Raw genomic sequence first — 27,948 nt, forward strand, 5'->3', positions numbered from 1 at the left:
TACACACACACACACACACACACACACACACACATTATATATATCATATTTCTTTAAAAAAAAGTGTTCTTTTGATGTTGTTTTAGTGTGTTTTTGTAGTTATTCATCTGAGATTTAAAATCACACACACACACACACACACACACACACACACACACACACACACGCACACACACACACACACACATCGACAGCATCCGTTCACGCTATTGATCCCTGATAATATAAATGAGCGCGTGCACGAGAGCCTCAAAGTTAAAGTGGCCCGTACGCGCGTCACACGCATACGTGACGCACGCACGCACGCCCAGGGACTGCGGCGTGCACGGCTGTGAGGCGCGCGGATGCTGAGGCTGCGTGGCCGCGCGGCTCCTCGGACGGAGCTGCTGATGATGATGATGATGATGATGATGATGATGATGATGATGATGATGATGATGATTCCTGATCAGGAGGTGTTTATGTAATCGATGGATGGAGCGATGGGCGCGCGAAGCACGAGCGGCCCACGGTTCACCGGGGCGCGCGCGCACCTTAGCAACGATTAGTGCGCGGGATTTACGTTCACATCAAAGAAATAACTTCACTGGTTGTTCTTTGGACTGAGGAAGAGGAGGAGGAGGAAGGTTTGGACTTGATTTTCATCCCTAACTCTGCGGGACTCCCACTGGAATTATATATACCTGTGCTGTGCGTGCGTGCGTGCGTGTGAGGGATCGTGCACGTTGAGCCTCTGTGATCTGTTACTGCAGCAGTAGAACCTGAGTCTGATCATCATTCAGCAAAATGCGTGAGTATAGTGCGTGTGTATGCGTGTGCGCGACGCGCTGCAGGTTTTTATCACATCTGTCGCATCCTCCTTCGTGCGCGTGCGTGTGCGTGTGTGTGTGTGTGTGTGTTTGTGCGTGTGTGTGTGTGTGTGTGTGTGTGTGTGTGTGTGTGTGTGTGTAAGGGGGGATATAGCAGGTTAAAAAAGAACTGGTGGTACTGACTGGTGCAACAGACCGTGCGTGTGTCCGTGCGTGACAGACTGTTCTCTCTCTGTGCAGCAGGACGTTAGAAAAAAAGCCGACGTCATATGGTAATTCAAATTCAGTTCAGGTTCTCATCCTCCTCCACGTTTAGAGCTCAGAGAGGAGGAGCTCAGAGTAGAGCAGAGAGGACTGAGACCATCTACACACTAAATACATCTGCACTCATGTTTCTAACCTGAGGGCCGTGGGCCATCTTTGGGCCGCTCAATGTTTGATGACAAAACGTATATTTAAAACAAATACACGTTTGTGCATGAAAATGTGTTAATAAGCCTGGAATCAATAAGTGCACAACATTAAAAACATCATTATTTGGTAAATAAATCCTAATACTTGAGAAAAATGAGGAAAAAGTCAGTCATCGTTAATGTGCAGGTGTACATTAATACGCACGTATGTTGCCTGTATGTGTGTGTGGAACTCACCAAACATATGAAAAAATTGTAGATTTTCAAAAATGTTCTTTTTTTTTTTGATGATTTTTTTGTATTCATTTATTTATTTATTGAAAAACAAGTCTGCACTCTACAACTGAAACTGTCTGCAAAATATGATTTATTATTTATAAATTTTTGTTAAAGACCCAAATTTATTTCCCTCACCCAATTAGCCAAAGTTATTATTCATTAGTCAAAATGTAAATAAAGTGTTTTTGGAAGAAAAGAAAAAAACAGAGAAGTTTTAATTTTAAAAAAATGTGCAAAAAATTATAAAAAAAAAAATCAATAAATTGTAGCTGCTGCACAGCGATGGTCAGGGCCAGGCAATTTAATGTAATTCTGAGTAAATAAACCTGATTTATATATTGAGCTTTGATTGTGAAATAAAAGTGTAGGAAAATGAAAAATTAATTTTACTTCAGGTCAGGTTTCAACTCACAAGTTATGCTGCATGTCTGAGCTAATTAGCATTAGCACATGGAAATGTCACCTGTAGCTTCACCAATTCACTAATCCACCTGTGTGCATGTAAGCAGCTGTTAGCATTTAAAGACAGATTTAAAACTTGTCAAAAATTCAGTTATTGACACAAAAATTCACATATTACTCATAGACATCATGGAGATGTTGGTCTTTACCTTATAACAATGATTTATTGGCTCCATCAGTAAAAAACTGAAGTTTAAATAATGACATTTTTACATCGATTCAAATTGAAATTAAAAATCTGATATTTTCCAAACATCTTCTACCATAAATCCAGAATTTTGTCTTTTTTAATGAACACTGAAAATGTTTTTAGTGACAATTTGTGTATATGTTTAAATCACCGTTTATAGACAAACATGTTGATCCACTGGAGGATCAATTATTGATCAATGACAAATGTTAGTGGATGGTTTGTGTAGAACAGCTGAAGATCACACACGTGTCAAACTCATGGCCCGGGGGCCAAATTCGGCCCTTTGGAGCATCCGATTCGTCAAGCAGGAAAAAGTAAAAATGACAGAGAAAATGTGAATCATTGTGTAAATGAAGCTCAACAATATTTGCAGGTGCTCACAGTTTTCCCAGGGCTTATATCACGATTGCAGTCATTTTTATTGTTAAACTGTTTTATTTATTTTAATTAATTAGAAATTGGTCACAAAATCTAGGAATTTTGACTATCTGTCACTTATAGCTTGGATATGGTCAGTTTTTTACATATTAAGTGCAAACTAGGCCACAATAATGTTGAAATTAATCATTTTCAAGCATAAAATCTGTGGCTCCGTATTTGGCCCCTGAACTAAAATGAGTTTGACACACCTGTGTTAGTTTGAAATCAATTCAGCAAAAAATGTGTGCAGTTTTTGATAAAAACGAAGTGATGGATTTCATAATTTACAATAGGTTTAAATGTAGAAATGTTTCATCAGTGTTAGGGTGACATTTTGGTGAACGTTATAAATCTGTAGCACATTTGATTGAATTGTTGTGAATTTTCAAACTTTAGAGTCTTGCTGTTGCTCCACCTTTAGGACGATTGGTCCATTTTTACATCTGATGTGATCTGGAGCAAAATATGGTGATTGTTCACACATGGGAAGTAGGATTTAATTAGAAGAAGAAGAACACAGGCTACCACAGCATTAGCTGGCCACTAACTATAACCAAAGTGGTTTATTTGTTTAAATGCTAAGAAAAGTAAGGGCGGAGTCTCCTCTAACAACCATCCAATCACAGGCTGTTCAACATGTCACATGTTGCTGGACACTCTGCGATCTTTACATTTGAACAACGTTGTTACGACGGTTCAATGAGAAATAGTGTTCCAGGACTAAGTGATGATTCATTAATGTTTCCTCCTTTCTTTCCTCACATCCTGTAACGTGGACAACGTCGTTAGTGCTGCGTTAGCAAATGTGCACACTATGGATGTAACGATTAATCGTAAGGCAGTTAAAAATCGATTCATAAGTATCACGATTCATATCAATTTTCTGAAAATTGAATCGCAGTACTTTTTTTAAAATGCTGAGGCGGCGGGCGGAATCTGCTACTACTTTCTTTCTGGCCGCCTTCTACTGTTAAACATGTTCAGAAAATGATTCCTTACCCCTTTAGCATCGAAAGAATAGCTGTAATATTACGTGAATATCTGTAAATGTCACATTTTTCTATTAGCTCTGTCTGCTAGCGCATAGCATCTCTTCTTCACTGCACAGAATATCTGCATGCCAACCGACCACTGGGTTACCAGCTCCCTCTGCTGGTCAAAACAATTATCTGACGTAAATACAATGCAGACTGTTTTTTTTTTAAAGTCCAATTGTTAAGGCACAAAATACATTTTCAGTTGCACTTTTAAAAAGAAAAAGAACTATTATGCAGTTTTGCATTGTTTACTATAGAACCAGACTTTTAAGTAATATGCTTCTTCTTTATTTGTATTATTCCTTTATTTATTTCATTCAAGATTTATTTTTAGTTAAATTGCATTGTTTTGAATAGTTTTTCAAGGGATTCTTTTGACAATGAAAATAAAAGGAAAACAGTACAGTATTTTATAGTTTTTTCCCAAAAAAAATAAAGGAATATTTTTCAGTCATTTATGTACAGTCCCATTTTGTAAAATAAATCGTGAGAGAATCGTATCGTGAATCGAATCGTATCGGGAGCTGAGTGAATCGTTACATCCCTAGTGCACACGTACACTGTGTGTGTGTGTGATGACTTTGTTAGAGCGTTAGTGCTTCTGTAAATTCTTTCTAGATTATCCTCAGTATTTGATCGAGTTATAAACACCTGTGACCTTTGACCCTGAGAGCCTCAAATCTAAAGAAATCCAGGAATTTAAAAAATGTGCACAAAAATACATTTTTTTCTTTAAAACCTGCTTCAATCAACAAAGAGTTGATTTAATCTTTAGATCAAATAGAAACCAAACTTAAAGAAATAAGAATTTACTGAAGGGCCAAACATGTTCCAGACCCAAACACACACATGTTTTTACTATTTTGAGGAGCTGGCATGTCCACCAGATAGAATGTATAGCAGATCTTTTTGTATATAATGAGAGAGTAGGTGGAGCTGTATTACCTAATTTCACTTTCCTATGTGCTGTAGTTCCTGAGATATTGGAAGCTGAAAATGAAAAAAAACTAAACACAAATAACGCCATCATTAATTATCCATATCTCAAAAAGTGTTCATCCAATCAAACAAAACATTTACAGTGTGATTATTGAAGAATTACAGAACAATTGGTAAAAATGTCAACATTTTTTAAGACAGAAGTGCACTGAACATTTATTGAAATGACATGAAATGACCCTCCTGTCACTAGACAACGCTACAAACATGTGTTTGTAAAGATACAGAGATGAACCCCTAACCTACATCGACTCACACACTAAATAAAGTGTGTGTGTGTGTGTTCCTTACTTCATCCCAGCCTAAGCTGAGCTATAAATCATCCTGTATCACAGAGCGACAGGTTGAGGTGATGAAACAACGAAGCGTGGCTGTTCTCTCACTGTAGAATACATCAGGATTTACTTTAAGCTACTGCATCAACCTGTGAAAACACACAGTGAGCCAATGAGCATCAGCGTTGTTTCCAGGTGGAGCCCTCGCTTCAACATTCTAAGGACTGAGCTGAGTCAGCAATCCAGGAAGGTAATGTTGTCACGTCACAGCAGATGTGGACTACTGGATACTAATAGAATCACCAAAGGAACAAAAATACACACAAAATGATAGAGAAAATGAATCTTAAAATCAAAACAAAACAAAATCAACTCTTAAAAACACAAATGACACAAAAATGACTCCAATAATCCTAAACGACCACAAAACTACACAAAAAATGACTCTAAAATAAACAAAATGACACAAAAATAGACAAACAGACAACAAACATGACTAAACAAAACACACAAACCCTTTGATGTTTCCTGTTAGTGCTCTGATTGGTCATTATTCTAATGCTGACATGAATATTGATCATGTGACACAATCATTAGAATAATGACCAATCAGAGCATTAGCACACAGGGGTAATTTTGTTGACTAAAAGTTTTCCTCAAGCTTTTTGTCGACTATATTATTTTAAGTCAAAATAACTAGACAATGATTAATTAAAAAAACAACATATTTGTTAATAAATACTGTTGTTTTTGTAAAAACTAAACTACATTTGTTCACATGGGGATGAAAACCAATCAGAACTAAGTTTCATTTTTCGATCCAATCCAAACCACTGTTGTTACGTTGGAGGCGGGACAAACATTAATAACATCCAAGATGAGGTTCATCATTACTGATTAAATCTTTAAAAATGCATTAACTCTTGTGCTTTATATTTTAGTCAACTATATCAATATCACATTTAGTTGACTAAAATCTTAATTGTATTAACTAAAACTACATTATAACTGAACGTGTTTTTGTGTTATTGTTTTGTGTATATTTCACATTTTGTGTATGTTTGTTGTTATTTTTGAAAATGATTTCTTATTTTGTGTATTTTTGTTTCCATTTTTCGTATTTTTGTTGTTGTTTTGTGTATTTTCTGTTATTTTGTGTATTTTTCTATTGTTTTGTGAATCTTTGTTTTGTTTTGTATATTTTTCTGTATTTTTTCCTTTGTTATTTTTCTGTCGTTTTGTGTATATTTTTCTGCTGTTTTATGTATTTTTACTGTTGTTTTGTATGTATTTTTATGTTTTGTGTATTTTCTGCAGTCATCTTCTGTTTTTGGAGTGGTTTTGGTTACATTGTGTATTTTTCTGTAATTGTCTATGTTTCCATGGACTATTTTTGTGTGTTTTTGGAGGCCGTTTGCATGTTTTCTTTGAGGGCCAGAATAAATGACTCCGAGGGCCTCTCATGGCCCCCGAGCCTCCTGTTGCCCATGTGTAGAAAGTAGTAGAAACAGCCTCAGGTTTGACTGCAGCAGGATTATGGTGCGAGCCTGAATCAACACGTATTACTGCGGAGATGTTTGATGAGGCGGAGCTTCATTTAAGGCTGGTGGAATGTGAGACGCTGACGGCTGCTGACTGTCAACGCTGTGGCACCGTGTCATCACTGTTTGGACTGTGGCTGCTGGTGCTCCATTCAACCATCTGTGTGTCAGCGTGTGTCTGCAGGGCACACACACACACACACACACACGCTGTGCTGTAGTAAAACAAGCTGTACTACCATCACACACTGAGCTATGAGGAAATGTGCAGCTCAGAACCACAGCTCCACATGTTTAAAGAAAGATACTGAAACAAAGTAACATATAAATGGGAAAATAACTAGATCAATAAATATACAAATGAATAACTATGATTATGAATACCAATACAAGTAAATTCATTAATTTAAAAAATATTTAAACACTCAGAACGGTTGCTAAGTCCTTCTCTTTGTTGATGTTTTGTTTGATTTTGCAGTTATTTTGTGTCTTTTTTGCTGTGCTGTTTGTTGTTTCTGTAATGTTTTGTTGCTTTTTGTCTTTTTTGTGTTTTGCCTGTGACGTTGTTATTGTTTTGTCTTATTATTTGTCTGCAATGTCTTTGTCACTTTGGGCCTATACTACAAAGCTCCTATTGCGAAGCTAGCTAACGTCTTATGGGGCTAAATCACCATGGTAACTTAGGCTGAACGACTAGCCTGGTCGGGTATTTCATCAAAGTGTTCTCAGTAGAGCCTGGTTCAGCTACGCCATCCATGACCATGCTGGCTTTCACAATTTCATCAAACTCTTCTCAGCTTGAAGCTCCCCAGCTGAGCCGAGCCAGCTAACAGTGTTTAGCTTAAGTGCACGTCCTCATAAGACCCACGAGATCGATCACAGATTTAATGATTAGAGTGACGGCGCATGCGCTACAGCTTCTACGATGAATGAGAAGCCAATAGGAACCAATGCTGAGACCAACAGGACGTGATGTCATCTGTTACTGAAAAGGGAAAACAAATGACACGTTAAAAAAAAAAAAGAACCGACTGTGGTTTGAACTTTTTAAAAGTAGTAAAGGGTTAAAGAAGATGTTATTTAGTCTATTTATCATAGCAAACAACTGAAGCATGTGATCACACACTGATCATGTGATCACACACTGATCATGTACGTTTGATAAGTTTTTTAACACCTGTCAGCGTTTAATAAAAGAGATGATGTAACTCACAATTAAATAGGTAATTTATGAGACTTGTGAGTGTTTGATGATTAGTTTTTTGAACTCAGTACTAAATGAACAGCGGGAGCAGCAGCGATGCTGTTGAATGTCACATCCAACATTGTAGACGCTGCGGGTGCAGGTGAGCTGTGCACGGGAGATGCGTGCATTGTGCGCACATCCCGAAAAGTAATATTTTTGTCATTGGGAGCCTTAGTGCTCTGCCCTGTGACTGTCCCTGAAGCTCCTCCCTCTCTGTATATCCACAGCTTTCTCATTATTAATCTCTGATCAATAAATGGACATTTATACCGTGTGGTAAATGGAGGCGATGGATACGTACGTATCCTTATATATTATTACTGATGGTTTACACACATGGAGACTGTGATATATCATTAAAAATATGGTACAGATTAAACATGTAATAAGACAATAATTCTGTTGTCATTTGTATGGATTTAAAATCATAATAAAACATTCACCATGATATTCTGTTTAATTTCCTTTTAAAATACCGTATTAAAAAAAAAAAATTATATATATATATATATATAACAGAAGTCTTTTGGACTCCTTTTTCCTTTTGTAGATCTTTATTGAGTGTTTTAAAGCATCACTAAATGACTTCTTTAATAATGATGACGTGGTTTCATGAGAGTGAGTCAGCAGCTTAAGCCAAGCCTGCTGCTTAAACCTGGTCAGGAGCAGTGTTACTATGGTAACTAAGGAGTTTTCTTGTTGATGGAACCACCGTTCCAGTTAGAACCCGGCTTAATGTGTCTCTCACTCTGGGTTTGATGAAATACCCCCCAGGTTATAAAAGGAGAATCATTGTGAACATGTTTGATATGACAGGAAAGAATATTTATCCTTTATTTACCATGACATCCTATAGGGAAACATATAGATTTATATCTGATCTACATTAGTCAGCTAATAAAACCTGAGTGGGTTCGCTGTGATTGTGATTGGTCTGACGCTGTAATCTCCTCCTCTGTCACTAGAGCGCGCATGTAGCCAGGCTGGAATCACCTCGGTTAAGTTAGCTTCTCTAGCTTCGTAGTATATATATAGGCTCATAGTGTTTTTGTGTTTTCCAGCGATTATATTGCTGTTTTGTGTCTTTTTATGTTTTTCTGTAATATTTGTGTTGCTTTGTGTGGGTTTTTTTTTGTGATTTTCTGTTTTTGTTGCTTTGTGTGTGGGATTTTGTTGTTGTTTTGTGTCTCTTTTGTGTTTGTTGCTTTGTGTTTTTTGGTCTAATCTACTTATTATTTTGTGTCGTTTGATATCTTTCAGTTGCTGTTTTGTGATTTTCTGATGTCATTTTGTGTCTATTACTTCACCAACTTTATGGAGGTTTTACCAAACTAGTCAATACTCAATGGCTCCAGTTTTCCCACAGTCTGAAAGTGAGAAATGTCTTTGATTTAGCCATTATTAAAATCCTCTTTCTGCAGCTGGGATTTTATCTTCAAGGCAGAAAATACAAACGCATTCTTCATTTGAATGAACAAAGTCAGTGATTCAAAACCAACAGATAAAGTCTTTATTTGACTTAATAAGAGCAACTAAAACAAGCCGCAGTGCAGTTTTTCATTAAAGAGGTGGCTTTTATTGCTGATTTCAGGTTTTAACTACATTAAACTGAGTGAAAGCTTTGATCCAATGAAAAGCCACTAATCACAGGCACAACAGCCTGAAAGGCTTCACGGTGGGACCATAAATGCACAAATCACTTCCCAAATCAAGTGGAATGATCAATTAGAGGTTTGATTCTATCTCTGATGAATCCATGAGAGGTTCTCGAGGTGAAGGCCTCCATTCCAGTTTGATCAAAGACCATTTCTGTGCTTTAATTTAGGCTGCGCCCTCATTACAGGACAATACTTCACAGATTAATAGAAAAACACACAAAAGGACAACAAAAATGATTAGTGACTCCAAAAAATACCAAAAGAAATACACAAACTTACTTTAAAAATACACAAGATGACAAAAATGTAAACAAAAGGATGCAAAAAACAGAAAAGCACAAAATAACTCCAAACAAAACACATACACAAAATAACCAAAAACTACACAAAATGACAACATAAACTCACACATTTACTTCAAAAATGCACAAAATACCAAAAGAAATACAAAAATGTATTTTGAAAATACACAAAATGACAAAAATAAAACAAAAGGACACCAACAAATTAAATAAACGGCGAACAGAAAAACACATTATATACACATACACAAAATTATTATTTTTTTTCAATACACAGATTGAAAACAAAAACACAGTTTATTAATGTTTGAGAGTGTTATTTGTGTGTATGTGTGGAGCATTGTTGAGGGTTTATTAACCTTGAGTTGACCTTGTGTTTGGGCTGATCCTGAACAGACTGAATGTGAATGTGCTGTAAACTCCAATCACACAAAGGACTTTCATTTCACTAATGAACATCAGCTGTGACACAGACTGCACTTCTTAATGCATTGTCACAGTTTACACACACACACACACACACACACACACTGTGTTTTTGTATTTATAGATTATAATAAATTCCCTCTAACCTAGTCATGTATGAAAAATACATTTTTGAAATTGGTTTAATATTAATTTATTTAATTATTCGACAATCTGTTCAGCGGCTGTTTCATTTTACTTCCAAACATGTTGTGTATCTTTAAGGTGAGGGAGAAACTATATAATCGTTGCGTTCTACGAATTACATAAATATTCTTCTTCCTTTGAGAACTGAAGGATCTCCATACAGAGACCACTACACGATTGATGAGTTTAGCACATGACCACTAGTTTTGATTAGCTTAGCACATAGCTACCAATCCAAAGTCTTTGGGATAACTTAGCACGTAGCCACCAGTCAAAAATGTTTTGGTATGCTAAACATGTAGCAACCAGTCGCAATTGTTTGGGTTAGCTTAGCATTTAGCAACAATTACCACATCTGGGTTAGCTTAGCACGTAGCCACCAGACGCAAATGTTTGGTTAGCTTAGCATGTAGCGATCAGTCCTACTTGTGTGGTTAGCTTAGCACATAGCTACCAGTCCTACATGTTTTGTTAGCTTAGCATGTGGCTAACCTTGCCTCCAATCCTTATCCTTTGTAAGCAAACCCATTTGAACCAATCATGAGGCAGTGTTGTGGTTTAGGGAGGGATATCTGGGTGTGACGAAGGCAGAAGCGTTGAAGCAAAACTGGCGCATGTGCAGTTGCGGGGAGAGGAACTAGCTGGGCTACCGATATTAGCACAGCTCTGAATCCAAACAGAAAGATGTTGATGCAGGAGGATGAACGTGTGGAAGCTGCTATAAACTCAGTTTTAGAAGCATTTCCTTTTGAAAGAGCAACAGCGAAAGGCCGCTTTGTGCATTTTTGGACGGTAAAGACATATGTTTTCACTAGCGGAGCCTTGTTGTTGTTGTAGCCATAGCAGCGTTTCTGCCATGTGATTGGCTAAACAAATCATGGTGGACAGGGCGCTTCCCCCAATCAGCTTCAAGCATTCTGTTCATGTCCCTCCCTGGTTCCGAAAGGATTCGCCAGACAGACCCAGATCGTTGTGAAGAACTCGAGTTAGAGGGAGGGGCTACACATCAATCAGGTTCTTGCCAGGTTAGCATGTGGCAGCCATTGCCACATTTGAGTTAGCTTAGCATGTAATCACCAGACGCAAATGTTTGGTTAGCTTAGCATGTAGCGACCAGTCCCACTTGTGGTGTTAGCTTAGCACATTGCTACCAGTCCTACATGTTTGGTTAGCTTAGCATGTGGTCGCCATTGCTACATTTGGGTTAGCTTAGCATGTAGCAGCTAGTCCCACTTGTTCAGGTTAGCTTAGCATGCATCAGCAACCATTACCACATTTGGGTTAGTTTAGCACGTAGCCACCAGTCACAAATGTTTATGTTAGATTCGCACGTAGCATTACTGTTAAAATAAGCTGTTAATCTCCCTAAAAGCGTCTCCTGTCCTCCAGGCTGAGTTAGAGTCAGTTTGTCTTTCCTCGATGTCATTAAAACTCTTTTCTTCTGTCAAGTGTTTACTGAGTTAGTTGATGAGTGTGTGTGTGTGTGTGTGTGTGTGTGTGTGTGTGTGTGTGTGTAACACTAGCTCACTGCTGTCATCGCTCTCATTTCCAAAGGTGAAAATCACCGCAGTGAGAGCTTCTGCAGCCCCACTAACATCCATCAAACCAGGTCACACACACACACACACACACACACACACACACACACACACACACACACAGTCTGTGCTGAGGCTGTTTCATATCCCTCACACTTTTAATAACCTGTAGTTTGTATCCGTCACTTTCTTTATTTGTCGGTTTTAAATAGTCATCAGTTCAAGCTAACGTTAGCTGCTAACGTCCCAAAGACGCCTTGGGAGGAGAAACATCAGAACAAAAAGTCAATTTGAGCTCAAAGAAAGTTCAACCAAGCATGAGTTTCCATTAACTCAGCAGTAGATGATCTACCTCAGGCAACATGGAACATTCTGGAAGTTTAACTCACTTTCTGCTTCTCGCACTAACACTGGCTCTAAGGAAAAGGGCGCAGTATAGATATATACGCCTAGAGTGTGTGTTGCGTGGACTCAGATGGTAAGAGGACTGTTGGTGTTAATCCATCTTTTCTATAGAACATGGTGTTAATCTGATGTAGTTAATCTGTGTTAGCCTCAGGCTAACATTCAACATGTTCCTTTATCTCAGATTAACTATCTATGCGTTAACATGAGAATTGATCAAATCATTGGAGGTTTACACTTTTAGATGTTACACAGGTGATGGATGGATAGTTGGATAGATAGACAAATAAATGGTAGGGACAGTAGATAGTTGGATGGACAGATGGATGGTTGGATGGATGGACGATGGATAGTTGGATCGATGAGTGAATGGATAGATTATAAATGGATGGATGATAGACATCATCATCATCATCAGAATTTTGTTCATAGAAAGATGATAAAAACAGTTGTGGACGCAGGCAGCGACATTTCCAACTCTGAGGTTTGGTAGAAGACAATGAAGCAGAGAAGAAGAGCTCTCCTGAGGGGCCTTTACTCTGCCCTAAACAGTGCGATGACATGCTCTGGTGGCTGAAGTTAGTGAGGGGCCCTTAGGGGAGATTTTTTTTTCAGGTTAGAACTATTTTTATCCTCTTTCTGTAAACAAAAGACGATTACATTAAACGTCTTTAATCTTCCTGATTATTTAGAGCAACCGAAGGCAGCACAAGTTGTTGTTTTGACTGAAAAAGCTGCTAAATGATCTAAAAATCAGGCTGAATGCTTCACTTCAGTAGAAAACAATAGAGATTTTTACAGGCAGTGTCGCCGTGTGACATCATCAATCACATGATTTCAAGATGGAGGAACACAGGCTCTAAAACTATAGTCGTAGAACAGTGGAGGTTCCCTTTAACAATCAGATGTTGCTGATGTTGTAAAAGAAAAGGTGGATTACTTGAGTGTTTGTTTGAGTCTGTGCGTATCTTTTTTTCATATTCCTGGTGACTTTTAAAGGTAGATTCTCAGCCTGTCCCAGTGTAAATAAATACACAGATTGTAGTAGATCTCCTGCTGATGTTCCTACTATTTATTCTCCTTCACATCTCCTGCTCCCTAACAGTACCAGGATTGTTCCCGCTGAGACGAGGAAGCAGGAAAATGTGTCGCTGATGCTATCGACTGTAGCGTGCTTGTGGATTAGCATTAGCGTTATAGTGAGGCCTCATGCTACACACACTCCTCTTCTCCGCTTCTCATTCATATCCACTGATTTATGTTTCCTCCTCATCTAGTTAATTTTCATTCAGCTTAGCATGTAGCGACACTGGCTAATGAAGCAGGGTCAAAGGGTAAAGGGGAGGGGCTCCCTGTATGGTGTATTGTGTTGTCGGCTATAAAACAAACCAATCTGTTGTTCTTGTATTATTTATTATTTATATGAGGACGTGTTAGTGAGAACGACATCACCTCGTTCCTCAGAGCATGAGCTCTAAATAACAGACGTAAAACTGGCACAGCAGCAGCTTTAATTAGTGCACGTGCTGAATTAGCTGATGAGTAATGAAAGGCTTCCACCCACACATACACACACACCGTACACATCATCATCGCTGAGGCCTGATTACAGCTTCAAAACACTGAGAAAATATCCAGAGACGGGCAAAATCTGCACAAACAAATACAGTTGCTACGTGCTAAGCTAACCAAACATGGGGGACTGTTTGCTACGTGCTAAGTTAACCCTAACATGTTGGACCACTAGCTACATGCTAAGCTAACCCTAACATGTTGGACCGCTAGCTACATGCTATATGCTAAGCCACATGTGTAAAACTCAAGGTCCGGGGACCAAAACTGGCCCTTTAAAGCTCCCAATTCGGCCTGCAGGAGAAAGTAAAAATGATAGCGAAAACATGACTCATTGTGTGAATTACCAACTAATTCAGTTATTGATATCTCAGTCCCTCCAATGACACACGTTCAATGAAACTGAACATTTTTCCAGGGCTCACAGTTTTCCCACGCTTATATCACATGATGGAAGTCATTTTTAACTTCAAATTGTTGTACGTACTCTCAGTTTTTCCAAAATCCTAAAATTTTCCTTCAATGATTCCCCAAAATTTCCCCAAATTAAATGAAAATTGGTCTAAAAATCAAGGAAATTTGAGATCCTGCAGGGACTGATATCTGTCACTTATTGATTGAATATTGTCAGTGTCTTATATACTTTAAACACTGTTTAAAAGTGCAAAATGGGGGACGAGAAAGATAAAATTGCCTGTATTTGGCTCCTGAATTAAAATGAGTCCAAACATGTTGGACTGGTAACTACGTGCTAAGCTAATCAAACATGTTGGACTGGTAGCTACGTGCTAAGCTAATCAAACATGTTGGACTGGTAGCTACGTGCTAAGCTAACCAAACATGTTGGACTGGTAGCTACGTGCTAAGCTAACCAAACATGTTGGACTGGTAGCTACGTGCTAAGCTAACCAAACATGTTGGACTGGTAGCTACATGCTAAGCTAACCAAACATGTTGGACTGGTAGCTCCGTGCTATGCTAACCAAGCATGTTGGACTGGTAGCTACGTGCTAAGCTAACCAAACATGTTGGACTGGTAGCTACATGCTAAGCTAACTAAACATGTTGGACTGGTAGCTACATGCTAAGCTAACCAAACATGTTGGACTGGTAGCTACGTGCTAAGCTAACCAAACATGTTGGACTGGTAGCTACATGCTAAGCTAACCAAACATGTTGGACTGGTAGCTACATGCTAAGCTAACCAAACATGTTGGACTGGTCTGCAACTAGTGGAAGACAAAGATTCACCTTCAAGTTTCCATATCTCTCACCTGGAAAGATACAAATGATTTAAACATTACGGTAGAGAAAGTGGAATTGACTGATTCTGTGGTTTTTCTTTATAAATGAGTCGTTAGAGTAAAGTTGGAAGTTTACAAAGCTGCTGGATTCTGACTCAGGTCATATCAGTCACTCACTTCTCCTTAGTGAGTCATAGACCTTTATTTACTGCTGTCACAGTTTTACATCAGTTTTACACTGCTCCTCCTCACTGCTCCATGTCTGCATACCTGCTTTTCATCAGCTTCATAAACATGTACTAAAATGTGAGACATTTCTATTCAAACTGATTCAATGTCTAACAATGATAAAGGCAGAGACTCAGAGAAAAATAATAGGAATTATTTCCGTCATGGTTTCCAGCACATTACGGACCGATCCGGGTTAAAGAATCGGGATTGATGGATCCACTGCTGAGGACACAAAGGATGTAAAGGCAGCAAACTCAGCATCAACACAGAGGGATTAAAGGATTCAGATGAATCCGATCACTGACAGAGTCACAGAAAAACTATTAACCCCTGGTATCATTTGGAATCAGGATTCATTTGGACTCAAACAATCAAATAAAGATCCAGGTAGTGGACTCTCCTCAAACTTTGATGACTCCTATGACCCGGTAAGGGACATCGGAGTACTTAAAGAGTAAAATATTCAGACTGAATTTGGTCCAATCAGTGGCTACATTTGGGGTAGGAAGCAGGACCTGATGTTAACTGAGCCAATAGAGCTCAGAACAAATGTTATTTCTATCTGTAAATCCATCAGTAGCTTCATAAAAACAGAATAATTTGTTAAATAACATGAATCCAAAGGTAAAGGTGATGAATCCATGATGTTGGTTCATTTCTATCCTGCAGCGTTCACAGATGTGTGCCTATGAAGGTGGTGTGAGAGTTCAGATGAGCTCAGAGACACCATGTCCTCCAGCACAGCCACAGCAGTGTGAGAGTGTGAGTCAGAATGATAAGATCCTCCTTTAAACTTTAAAGCACCGTCTGCTCAGCCTGATTTATTCATGTGTACAGTCTGAAGACGTGACAACACAAAATAACAGTGTATTTACTCTCAGCAGCTTCAGTCCTACCAACGGCTCTATAGGCCACGCTGAGAGAGGAAGAGATGCTGACTTTCAGAATAAAATATAGATTCATGAGCAAAAACACCAATATTCTGAGAATAAAATCCTAATATTACAATGACAAAAGTCAGAATTTTACAAGAACAAAAACTTGGAATATTACAAGAACAAATAAACTGCAGTGTGTCTAAAGTGGGATCCACAGAGGTTTCCTTGCATTAAAAATGAGATATGAAGCTTCTTCACAATAGGTTTTACAATTAAAGAAATACTTGTGTGTTTTGCAAATGTTTAAATCAAACTGATGAATGCTTTACAGTATATATACTGTAAATGTTTTGATATAAATATTAGAGGTGGGACTCGATTACACAAAACACACAACGTGGCTTTAGTTTTCCATACAGTGTTTTTATTTAAACTAAAATTAACGCCAATGAAGCACAGCTACAAATTCTTCTCTGGTTCTCCTGTTTCTTGTGTTGTGCTCTGTGCATCAGTTATTATGGGTATACCAGGAACTTATGGAATGAGAAAGGTTCCACGCTGTTTGGAGTGATAAAAATGATTAACAACGTTATTTTTCAATAATCAATTAATCGCAAATAACATGATAAAGTCCCAGCACTACAATATATATTATATTTATAGTTTAAGTTGAATTGTCCATTATTATCAACTCAACTCAAACACATTGATGTAATGATAACTATACAGTAAATGTTAGTTTTCATTTATTATTTTCTCTATTTATTTCATGAACATTTCAAACAGTAAAGAGTTTGTGGTTCAAAGTCCCTTCCATTCAACATTAATGTGTATTCTTAGAAAAATGGACTTTTCAGACCTGTTGCCATGGCAACGGGCACCGTCACAGTGGATCAGTGTCTTTATCTAATGGACGAGGCCTCAATGTTCCCAAACACACACCATCTTTTTTAGTTTAAACGTTAGTTATGATGCTTGGTACGAAGTGGCTAACCACTAAGCTAGTTCGTCATCGTCTCGTTTTTTATACAAATTTTGACATTATTTTTGTTGTTGAAATTAACACACATGAACACATGTTCATGGTTTCTATCAACGATCACCAACACACTGTTTAAACTCAGTGAATCCTTACTTTTCTCTGCATTGAGTCTGCCCACGCATGTGTTAATGTGTGTGTGTGTGTGTGTGTGTGTGTGTGTGTGTGTGTGTGTGTGTGTGTGGTATTTAGTAAGCAGAGTTAGTGCACAGTGTCTCAGACTGAGTGTGCACGGATAAGAATAACCTCTATCTCACACACACTGCAGTGTTAGCTGCTGCTCACCTCTTCACCGATCAATGCAACTTGTGATGAAGGAGCTGCAGGAATACATGAGACAACAAACACACACACACACACACACACACACTCTCTGCAGCTATTTAACACCAACGTGCAAACACTGAGGTCTAACAGCTTTGTTCCTGTCAGTAATAATTATGTCATTCCGCATATTTAATTGTATTTACATTTGTTCATAATAATAATAATAATAATAATAATAATGAAGTAATGCTGCTTACTTTCATATCTTATTTTTGTTTATTTGTATTATTCATTGTTTTCACAGTTAATATTGATTGCCTGAAAAGTTATGCTGCATAGTTTTTACTTCATATTTAATTGCATTTTTTCTTCTCATTATTGATGATTGTAATTGTTTTCTTAATGAGATTAAACTGCATATTTTATTTAGATTTTTTGTATTTATTATGGTTTCTAGTTTTAACTGATTTTATTTACTTTTTTTCAGCAGATCATATTGTTTTTTGTATTTAAATAACTATTTATTTACCTACTCTATATATTTTTTCGCGTTGACATGTTTTGTTTCAACAGTTTTTAAACAGATTTTTTGAATGTTTTTTTTTTTTTAATTCATCAGTAAACTTTGAAAAAGAACTCTTAAAATTAAATATATGTTTAATCAGCAAACAGTCAAAGCTGATTCAGCATCTTTGACTCCATGAGGAACAACAGATCAGATCTGGCAACGCGGCTCAGTAATGTGTGTTTGCTCAGAAGTAAGAAAAGCTCTGCACAAAGAAAGCAGAGGAAGTAAATCCAGCATCGCTTTCCAAAAACATAAGCTTTAAGAAACAAATCCAACCCACGGAAACGTCTGTGTGTTATCTGAAGGATTTAAAATTTATTCTTATTGGCTTTCAAAATAGATTAAAGTCCCTAAAGTATCTTAAGGAATAGCAACGTTAACCCTCACACAGTTTTCATTCATTGTCATTCTTCGTGTTTTGGTTGTTGTTTTGTTTGCTAATGTTGTCATAATTCAGACTGAGAAAAAACTCACTAGTCCACATGTTTGGTTAGCTTAATGCTTAGCAATCAGTCCCACATGTTTGGGTTAGCTTAGCACGTAGCAACAAATGCCACATGTTTGGTTAGCTTATCATGTAGCAACCAGTGTTTGGTTAGCAAAGGTTTAGCCACCAGTTTCACATGTTCGATTACCTTAGCATGTAGCCGTTAATGGGTTATAAATGTGCTGATATCTGCTGATTGAACTGATGGTGATCAATAATTCTACTTCCTGTTTTTCTTCCTGTCTTGCAGAGACCACAACCAGCAGATGAACTATGAATGCTGGACACAATGAACTCTTCCCTCCAGCGCCAGACAATGAGAGGTCATAGGCTGAAGGGGGCGCTGTCCAACCCCCTTTGTGTGCTACTGCTGGCCCTGCAGATCCTGGCCGTGGCCGGGCTGGTCCGTGCTCAGACGTGTCCATCCGCCTGCTCTTGCAGCAACCAGTTCAGCAAGGTCATATGTACGCGCCGCAACCTGCGAGATGTCCCTGACGGGATCTCCACCAACACGCGCTATCTGAACCTGCAGGATAACCTGATCCAGGTGATCAAGGTGGACAGCTTCAAGCACCTCCGCCACCTGGAGATCTTGCAGCTGAGCAAGAACCACATCCGCAGCATTGAGATCGGCGCCTTCAACGGGCTCACCAGCCTCAACACACTGGAGCTCTTCGATAATCGGCTCACGACAATCCCAAACGGGGCGTTCGAGTATCTCTCCAAGCTGAAGGAGCTGTGGCTTCGGAACAATCCCATTGAAAGTATTCCCTCGTATGCTTTTAACCGTGTCCCATCACTGCGACGCCTGGATCTTGGGGAGCTCAAACGCCTCTCCTACATCTCCGACGGTGCTTTCAAGGACCTGAGCAACCTGCGTTACCTGAACCTTGGTATGTGCAACCTGAAGGAGATTCCAAACATCCTACCCTTGATCCGACTGGAGGAGCTGGAGATGTCAGGGAACCAGCTGGCGGTTGTCAAGCCAAGCTCCTTCCTGGGGTTGTACAACCTTCAGAAGCTGTGGATGATGCACGCGCAGATCCAGACCATCGAGAGGAACTCCTTCGATGACATGCAGTCGCTGGTGGAGCTGAATCTAGCTCACAACAACCTCACCTTTCTACCGCACGACCTGTTCACACCACTGCATCGCCTGGAGCGCGTCCACCTCCACCACAACCCGTGGAACTGTAACTGTGACATCTTGTGGCTCAGCTGGTGGCTGAAGGAGAGTGTGCCAGCCAACACCAGCTGCTGCGCTCGCTGCCACTCACCCACAACGTTCAGAGGGCGGTACATCGGCGAGTTGGACCACAGCTACTTCCAGTGCGACGTGCCCGTCATTCTGGAGCCACCCAGCGACCTGAACGTGACGGAGGGGATGGGGGCGGAGCTGAAGTGCCGCACCAGCTCGCTGACGTCCATCAGCTGGCTCACGCCCAACGGCTCGCTGGTGACGCACGGCGCCTACAAGGTGCGCCTGGCAGTTCTCAACGATGGCTCGCTGAACTTCACCAGCGTCACCATGCAGGACACGGGCACCTACACCTGCATGGTCAGCAACACAGCTGGCAACATCTCCGCCTCTGCCGTGCTCAACGTCACCTCGGTGGAGAACAGCGGCGTGACGTACTTCACCACTGTCACCGTGGAAACCATCGAGACGCTGGGCGACGACAGTCAGACGCCGCTGCCGCCCATTGGCTGGGTGTCGTCCTCCACCACCAAAAGCACGCCCCGGACCACGGAGCGGACTTACACCGTCCCCGTCCTTGATGTGGACGGCGAGGGGCCGCTCACCGGCCTGGACGAGGTGATGAAGACCACCAAGATCATCATCGGCTGCTTCGTGGCCATCACACTCATGGCTGCCGTGCTTTTGGTCATTTTCTACAAGATGAGGAAGCAGCATAATCAGCAGGACCCCGACGGCCCTGCCTCCTCCATGGAAGTGATCACCGTGGAGGAGGAGCTGGCCGGCGTCGCCGCCATGGAGCGGCACCTGGCCCTGCCCCCGCTGGAGCACTACAACCACTACAACACCTACAAAAATGCGTACCACCATGGCCCCCTGCTCAGCACCACGCAGGAACCATTACTGATCCAGGCCTGCTCCAAGGACAACGTGCAGGAGACGCAGATCTGAACCGTTCCTTACTTTAAGACGTCTTGACAGGAACAAAGATTATTTATTACAAACTACAAAATGAAACACGTGACGGATGTTAGCGGCTTTGATTTCTCCACGACTGCAGAGGGAAGGAAGGGTTCACCAACGCAAACATCGTCCAGTTGTTACCATTTGATTAGATCTGATTTGACGCATCGGAGAATGTCTTATTTCCACGTGCTTTGGCGTGACCTTTACGTAAATGTTAAAAGTGGACATGTGAGCGCGTTTGACCTTTACGGTTTCTCATAACTTGAGGGAATTAGTGAGTGAGTGTGTTGTCCGACTGTAGGTTCAACGTGGAGTTTTTATTACCGTCCCAACATAGCCACAACAACAACACCAATGCTAACCTTCATCTTCCTGATGATGTCATCACGTCATCCTCCAAGTACCGTTTACCATCGTGAGATTATACCACATCTCCCCTTTCTAGAAATAAACCGGGTAGACCACCGATTGATTCATCAGACGTTAGAGGATTATGCTGCCTCTTTTGCTGGATGGTCTGCTCCCTATCTGAACCTTATTTTATTTTGCTTTCCTTTTTGTTTTTTTCTTTTACATTGTACAAACTTTAAAAGTAAACACACACACTATCACGGCTCACATAACTGCGAAACCTCAAATTGCCCTTTGTAAACTTTCTTTCACAATTACACATTAGAAATAGAAATAGAAATACTAACACCAAAACTATTTATCTTTTCTTACAAATACAACATGCATTTTAAACATACCACACAAATGTTTGAACATTATTTTCCACACATTGTCCCTCCACAAGTTACCTTGTAGGTTTTACCACCCTTCTCCCAGACCTTGTCATTGGAGTAGGAGGTCTATGAAAAACAGTCTGTCTGGGTGGTGTGACAGGACTTTGCACCGGGCTGTCCACAGGAGGTCGCTCCAACAACACACCAGTGTCCTGCTCTGGCAGAGCCTCATAGGAACCAGATGTTGGCGGTTACGTCTCACTGTCCCATGCAGTGCATCCACCAGATAAGAATGTGGAGTGGTGTGGCTCCCCAGGACAGTCCTAGACATTTTCTGGTCTGTCACCCAAACTGTCTCTCCAGGTAAAGGGTCACCAAGGGTGCGCACATGATGGCGTGTGTTGGAGTGATGGATCTCTTTTTTAACTTTTTTCCTCACCCCCTCATGGTTTGGCAGTACAGGATCAAGCAGCGCAGGTAACGTAGGCACAGTTGAGCGAAGACGGCATCTCATGAGAAGTTGTGTAGGAGTGTATCCATTCTGCAGTGGTGTAGCTCTATATGATAATAGAGTCAAATATGGATCTGCTGCCGTCTTTAGTAAATATTTTACTGTCTTGACTGCGCGCTCTGCTTCACCATTGCTCTGAGGAAACTTTGGGCCGCTCGTAACATGGTAGAAACCGTATGCCTTTGCAAATGCATCAAACATAAGAACAGAACTGTGGCCCATTATCTGTTACCAGTGTCTCTGGAATGCCATGTCAAGCAAAGATGGACTTCAGATGATCAATGACGTTCGCCGATCTCGACGGTGTAAGCTGTGTGTTCTCCACATACCTAGATGCATAGTCCACCACCTGCAGGTAAGTCTTGCTATCTAGCATGAAAAGATCAGCTCCTAATTTCAGTCTTCAGCTCGCCCAGATACTTTGGACTTGCAGGCAAATGATCTGTGATGGCATGAACAGAAGAAAAATCTTTTTTTTTCTGATGCTTCACTCTGCTGAAATGGAGCTCTTGATAATGCGTCGGCCGTCCACAGACATTTCCCTGACACATGATGGAAGGTGTAAGAATAACGCATTTACCTCATGCGAAAACGCTGTATGCGCGGTGGTAGAGCATCCAATGCTTGTGATCCCAGGAGACTTAGCAGTGGTTTGTGGTCATTTCCAACATGTAGTACTTACCGATGAGAACAGTTCTGAACCTCTCACAAGCCCACGTCAATCCCAATGCCTCCTTCTCCACCTGTGCACACCTCTTCTCTGTGGATGTTAGAAACCTTGACACATAAGCCACCGGCTTCTGTAAATCCTCCCACTTTTGAAACAGAACATTGCCTAGGCCATACGAAGAAGCATCCGCTGAGACTTGAACCTCCCTGTTTGCATCATAAATGGCTAGCACAGGTGTTTTGATGAGTGCATCTTTCAGACTTTGGAAGGCTTGGGCCTGATCAACACCCCACACCCAACAATTCTTTTTAGACAGAAGATTCCGCAGTGGTTTTTCTCTCTCGGCCAGCTGTGGGATTAACTTCCCCATCTGGTTGACCAAGCCCAGAAAACTCCTCAGCTCACTCACATTCTTTAGCATGCCATCTTCCTAATAGCCTCTGTTTTCTTCGGGTCAGGGCTGACACCGTTGTTGGAGATTATGTGACCCAGAAAGTTCACTTCTGCATTTGAGAGGTCACATTTGTCCACATTTAAGGTGATTCCCACCTTTTGGATTCTTTCCATCACAGCGTGGAGTTGACTGTCATGCTGCTCTTGTGTCTGACTCCACACCAGCACTTCATCCATGTGGCAAATGACTCCCTGAAGACCATCTATGACCTTCCCCATCCTGTTTTGGGAGTGTTCTGGGGCTGATGCTCTACCAAAAGGAAGTCTATTAAAATGGTAGCGTCCAAAAGGTGTAATGAAGGTGGTTTAGCTGAATCCTTTGTCAGTGGTATCTGCTAAATTCCTATATTCGCATCCAGCTTGGTGAAGATTTGTGCACCTGCCAACTTTCCCAGCGTTTCTTCTACTGAAGGCAGGGTGTACGTTTCCCGACACACCGACTCATTGAGCTTATTGAGATCCACACATATACGCACGGCGCCCGTCTTCTTTGGCACGACCACAATGCCGGTGCACCACTCTGTTGGCTCCTCGACTGCTTATCACTCCAAGACCTTCCATTCATGCCAGCTCCTGCGTCACTTTGTCCAATAAATGAAGTGGAAATTGTCTGGGTGCTTTCAGAGAAAAAGGCTTGGCACCTGGTTTTAGACGGATGGTATATGGCTGACGAACCTCCCCTAGACCTCTGCACAGCTTATGATAGGTCATTGTTGGTGTGTCCATGCTGATGCTGTCTAGGCGTGCAACAAGCTCAAGTTTGCTGATTGCTGGTCTTCCCAGTAATGCTGTGTAGCTGTTTTATTACATACACCACTTCGATTGTCATTCTGTCCCCTCTCTTCTGCTGCAGTTCAGCTACTCCCACAACGTTCAATTGGTTGCGCCTAGGCCCCAGTTTTAAACAGTCCTTTGAACATATTGTGAGGTATCACCATAATATCTGCTGCGCGTCTCTCATCGATTTCAATGTCAAACATCCAAAGCTCACCTTTGGCTATGACACTGCCAACAAACACTCCATCATCATTCCCCTCAATCTCACATACAGATTTTGCAGCTTTACACACCCTCTGGTAATGGCCTTTCCTCCCGCATGCACAGCATTTGGCATCATTAGCAGGGCGGTCACGTTTTAAATGTGACGAAGAAGGGCAATGGGCAGTCTTTGTTGTTCTTTGTGTTTTGTGGACCACCATCAGTCCTGGGCTTGAACTGTGTGCCAGAATGCTGGAATTTACTTCTCATTTTAGGCTTTTCACTGCTTTTAAACACTTTGTTGATGGCTTTGTTGTCCCATGCATCAGATCCGGGCCTCTCAAGGTGACTCTGTCACACTCAAGTGATTGCCGTCTCCAGCGTCAGATCCTGATCCACCTGCATCCTCTCGGACAATCGCCGATCAAGGAGCCCCACTACAATCCTGTCTCTAATGAGCTCACAGTGTTCAGCCAGTGCATAAAGGGCCGCAATAAAAGAATCGACAGCTTCATCCTCTCCTTGCACACACATATTGTGCATAAATCACATTTTTCTTCACAATAAAGTAGTTCTGTAAAGTGTTGCGGATTCCTTCATATCGTCCCGCATCTCCTAGAGCAATTGTCAAACCATGGAGCACGTCATCTGCTTTGTCTCCCATACAGTAAATCAGAGTATTTACCTGGTTCTTCTCTGAGCTATCATGCAGATTACTTGCCCTACGGAATCTTTCAAACCTCCAAATCTATTTCAGCCACTCCTGTCGTCTTGAGAAGTCGAAACTCTTCGGTGGTTGAATGCTAAACGTCGCAGTCGTTCTCGGTGGTGGTTGCGTCGCTGCTTCGCTCCCACTTGCCGCTGCCTCATTCTCAGACATGTTGACACAAACCCACAGAAAAATGCATCATCAGACCGGAGCTGACAGTGCTAATTCTCCAGATGACGATTCCGCCTCTCACGTACCCACAGGACTTCTGACACCATGTTGTGTTATTGATTCAAGTGAGTCCGAATGTAGGTTCAACGTGGAGTTTTTATTAGCCTCCCAACACAGCCACAACAACAACACCAATGCTAACCTGCGTCTTCCTGATGATGTCTTCATGTCATCCTCCAAGTACCGTTTACTATCGCAAGATTATACCACAAGTGAATGTCTACGGTTCTCCCTTCTTCTCTCGCGAGTACGAACCCACTAATGTCTCCTCAGGGTCACGTGACCTCAGCGTGTAGCACCACATCATGTAGTAAGGTGCATTATGTAACCGCTAACCACACACTACAACGTTTTATAAAAACATTCACTTTTTATTATATTTTATAACAAAATTTTGTATTTGTTTGTGTTTGATACTTTTAGTTTTTTTCATTTTTTGTCCTTATTGTTTAGTTTTTAGTCTTTTAGATTTGTTTTTAAGTCTGATTGAGGCATATTGGTCTGTATTTTATACTTTTTTTTTCGTTTTTAACCTCCGTTTGTCTTCTATAGCCTGTATATGCCAGTATTTAATATTTTGTGTTTGTTTTCAAGCAGTTTTGGTCACATTATGCATACTTTTAAGTCCAATATTTATTGTATCAGTCTGCATGTGGCACTTTTTAGTTATTTAAGTCCTTTTTGTTGTATGTAACATTTGTTTGAATAGAGTGGAACTAAAGTGAACGGCTGTGTGTTACACATTGTGGGGGTTGCTTTAAAACAAATTCTGTAAAAACCACCACAGTTTATATTCATCGATCACCAGAGGAGAAAGTGCTTTTTTTTCCAAACGTGCACATTCGTTGCAGTGGCTGGTATATGAGTCCATGTTTCCTGATGTGGTGTTACACAGCTCTGTGGTGCGTCGTCGTCGTCTCTCAGCTCATTAGGACAGTGTGAGACGTTCTGGCTGTGACGTGGAACAGAAACGACCTGTGTTCTCTCTCTCCTTCACACACACACAGCCTTTGATTCTCATTTAGCCTCTGAGAGGAAGGAAGGAGTCGCACTCGGCCATCGGGGGCTTCAAACACGGATGTCTCCGATATGAGAGAGGAGGGGAAAATAGACGAGAAGAAAGAGGGAAAGCTTGCAGTCAGCCGGTCGCCATGGAAACAGTGACCTTGTGCAGAAAGTGGGAAGAAGATGAGGTAGATGGAAGTGGCTTTTCTTACCACCACCGCTCGCCGTGCAACAAACGTCAGAACATCAGTCGTCTGCTAAGGTTAGCTAGCGGGAAAAACTACTGACATTGAGCACTGACTTGTTTACTCAAACCTCATAAAGTAACAGAGAGATAAACAAGAGTTAGAACAACAGAAACATACAAAATAACAACATTACAGCAAAAAAGACACAAAACAACAGAAAAGACATCAAAAATTAGACTAAGTTAAACACACACAAAAAAAAAAATACACAAAAACGATGCAAAACTGCTCCAGAAAAACATAAAACAAAAGCAAAAAAGAAAACAATGATGAACAAAATAACGACAGACACACAAAGCAAAATATGAGACTATTAAGACACAAAATGACAAAAAAAATTAAATACGATGGAAAAGATACACAAAAAACAACAAATACACGTAAAATTACCCCAAGGAGACAGAATAACAAGAGAAATTACAAAACAGCAACAAAAAGTCATTCGAACATTAAAATGTCTCTCGTCCAATCAAATTACTCATTGTATAATAAAAGATAATAAATAATTCTATGAACTGCAGCCTGGATTCATGCAGTGTGTGTTATTATCAATAATATAATTATTAGTGGCTGTTTACTGAGTAGGAGGAGCTAATATATACATGGACAACTGGTGGCCTGCAGGCCACATGCGGTCCTTGGCCTATTATTGCGCGGCCCCTTAAAAAATACACATAATGATTCCAAAAACACAGACAACGACTAAAAAAAACCTTTTTATGTTTCCTGTGTTAATGCTTGGATTGGTTATTATTATGAACGTTGATCATGTGACCTTCAGAGCCAATCACTGAGCTAATGTGTGTGATCTAACAGTGTGTTTATTTTAAATGTGGTGCAAGTCAAAGTGGGACGAGCAGCAGTGAACCCTTCTTTCCCTATGTGTGTGTGTGTGTGTGTGTCGGAGGCTGATATTTGAATGTCAGGACTTCAAATAGCAGAGCTGAGGGATTTCATGTGAAACCTTGTGTTATTCTGCCATGTGTCCATCCTCTCTCACTCTCTCTCTCTCTGTGTGTGTGTGTGTGTGCGCCTCTTTTTTAAACGGAGAGAGAAACCGTCTCACGGTCAGATTTCTACAAAAAAAGTTAACATATTTTCAAAAACACGATGCAAAAAAAGAAGATTTTACATGTGCTTCAGTTGTTTAAGAAAATATGAAAAACCTCTGTGAAAAAAATCAAATATAATGAATGAATGAATATAAAGGGGATTAAAAAGCAGAGACTGTGGGGGCTGAGGGATGTTATTGATTACCTGAGATTGTAGTTCATACTGTACATGAAGACCAATAAAAAACTGCAATTCTTTCTTTTTGTTGCTTTTATTTGACTCCATTATTATATCATTATTACATACTGCAGTGTGTGTGTGTGTGATCATGTTATTTTGGGAACGTTTGTCTAACGGTAGAGAGGGTGTGATAGTGTTTCGGTTGGATTGGTGATCGTGTTATTTTGAGAAAGGTTGTCAAACGTACTGACAGTATGATAGTGTTAAGGTTAGAAAAGGGATCATGTTATCATGTGACCAGTCATAAAATGATGGTGAGGGTATGATAGTGTTATAATTAGATTGGTGATCATGGTACCTGGTGACTGTTTCTCAGATATGCTGACACCCTGTTAGTGTTAGAGTTTGACTAGTGATCATGTTATTCTGTGACTGTCTAACGGTAGCGTGGCTGTGATAGTGTTTCGTTTGGATTGTGTTATTTTGAGAGTGAGAGTATGATAGTGTTAATGTTAGAAAAAGTATCGTGTTATGCTGTAGGAACTG

The 27,948-nt window shown here is 40.4% G+C and overlaps 1 protein-coding gene across 1 annotated transcript; it reads left to right on the forward strand.

The window, feature by feature from the left end:
• Positions 1-315: 315 nt before the first annotated feature.
• On the forward strand, positions 316-26,374 carry LOC114460083 (leucine-rich repeat-containing protein 4C-like). The gene is made up of 2 exons (XM_028442114.1): positions 316-790; positions 18,726-26,374. Exon 2 carries the CDS (start codon positions 18,753-18,755, stop codon positions 20,622-20,624), a length of 1,872 nt encoding a protein of 623 aa, XP_028297915.1. The 5' UTR covers positions 316-790; positions 18,726-18,752; the 3' UTR covers positions 20,625-26,374.
• The last annotated feature ends 1,574 nt before the right edge of the window (positions 26,375-27,948 follow it).

Source organism: Gouania willdenowi, chromosome 3, assembly GCF_900634775.1.
Source record: "Gouania willdenowi chromosome 3, fGouWil2.1, whole genome shotgun sequence".
Classification (NCBI taxonomy): Eukaryota; Metazoa; Chordata; class Actinopteri; order Blenniiformes; family Gobiesocidae; genus Gouania; species Gouania willdenowi.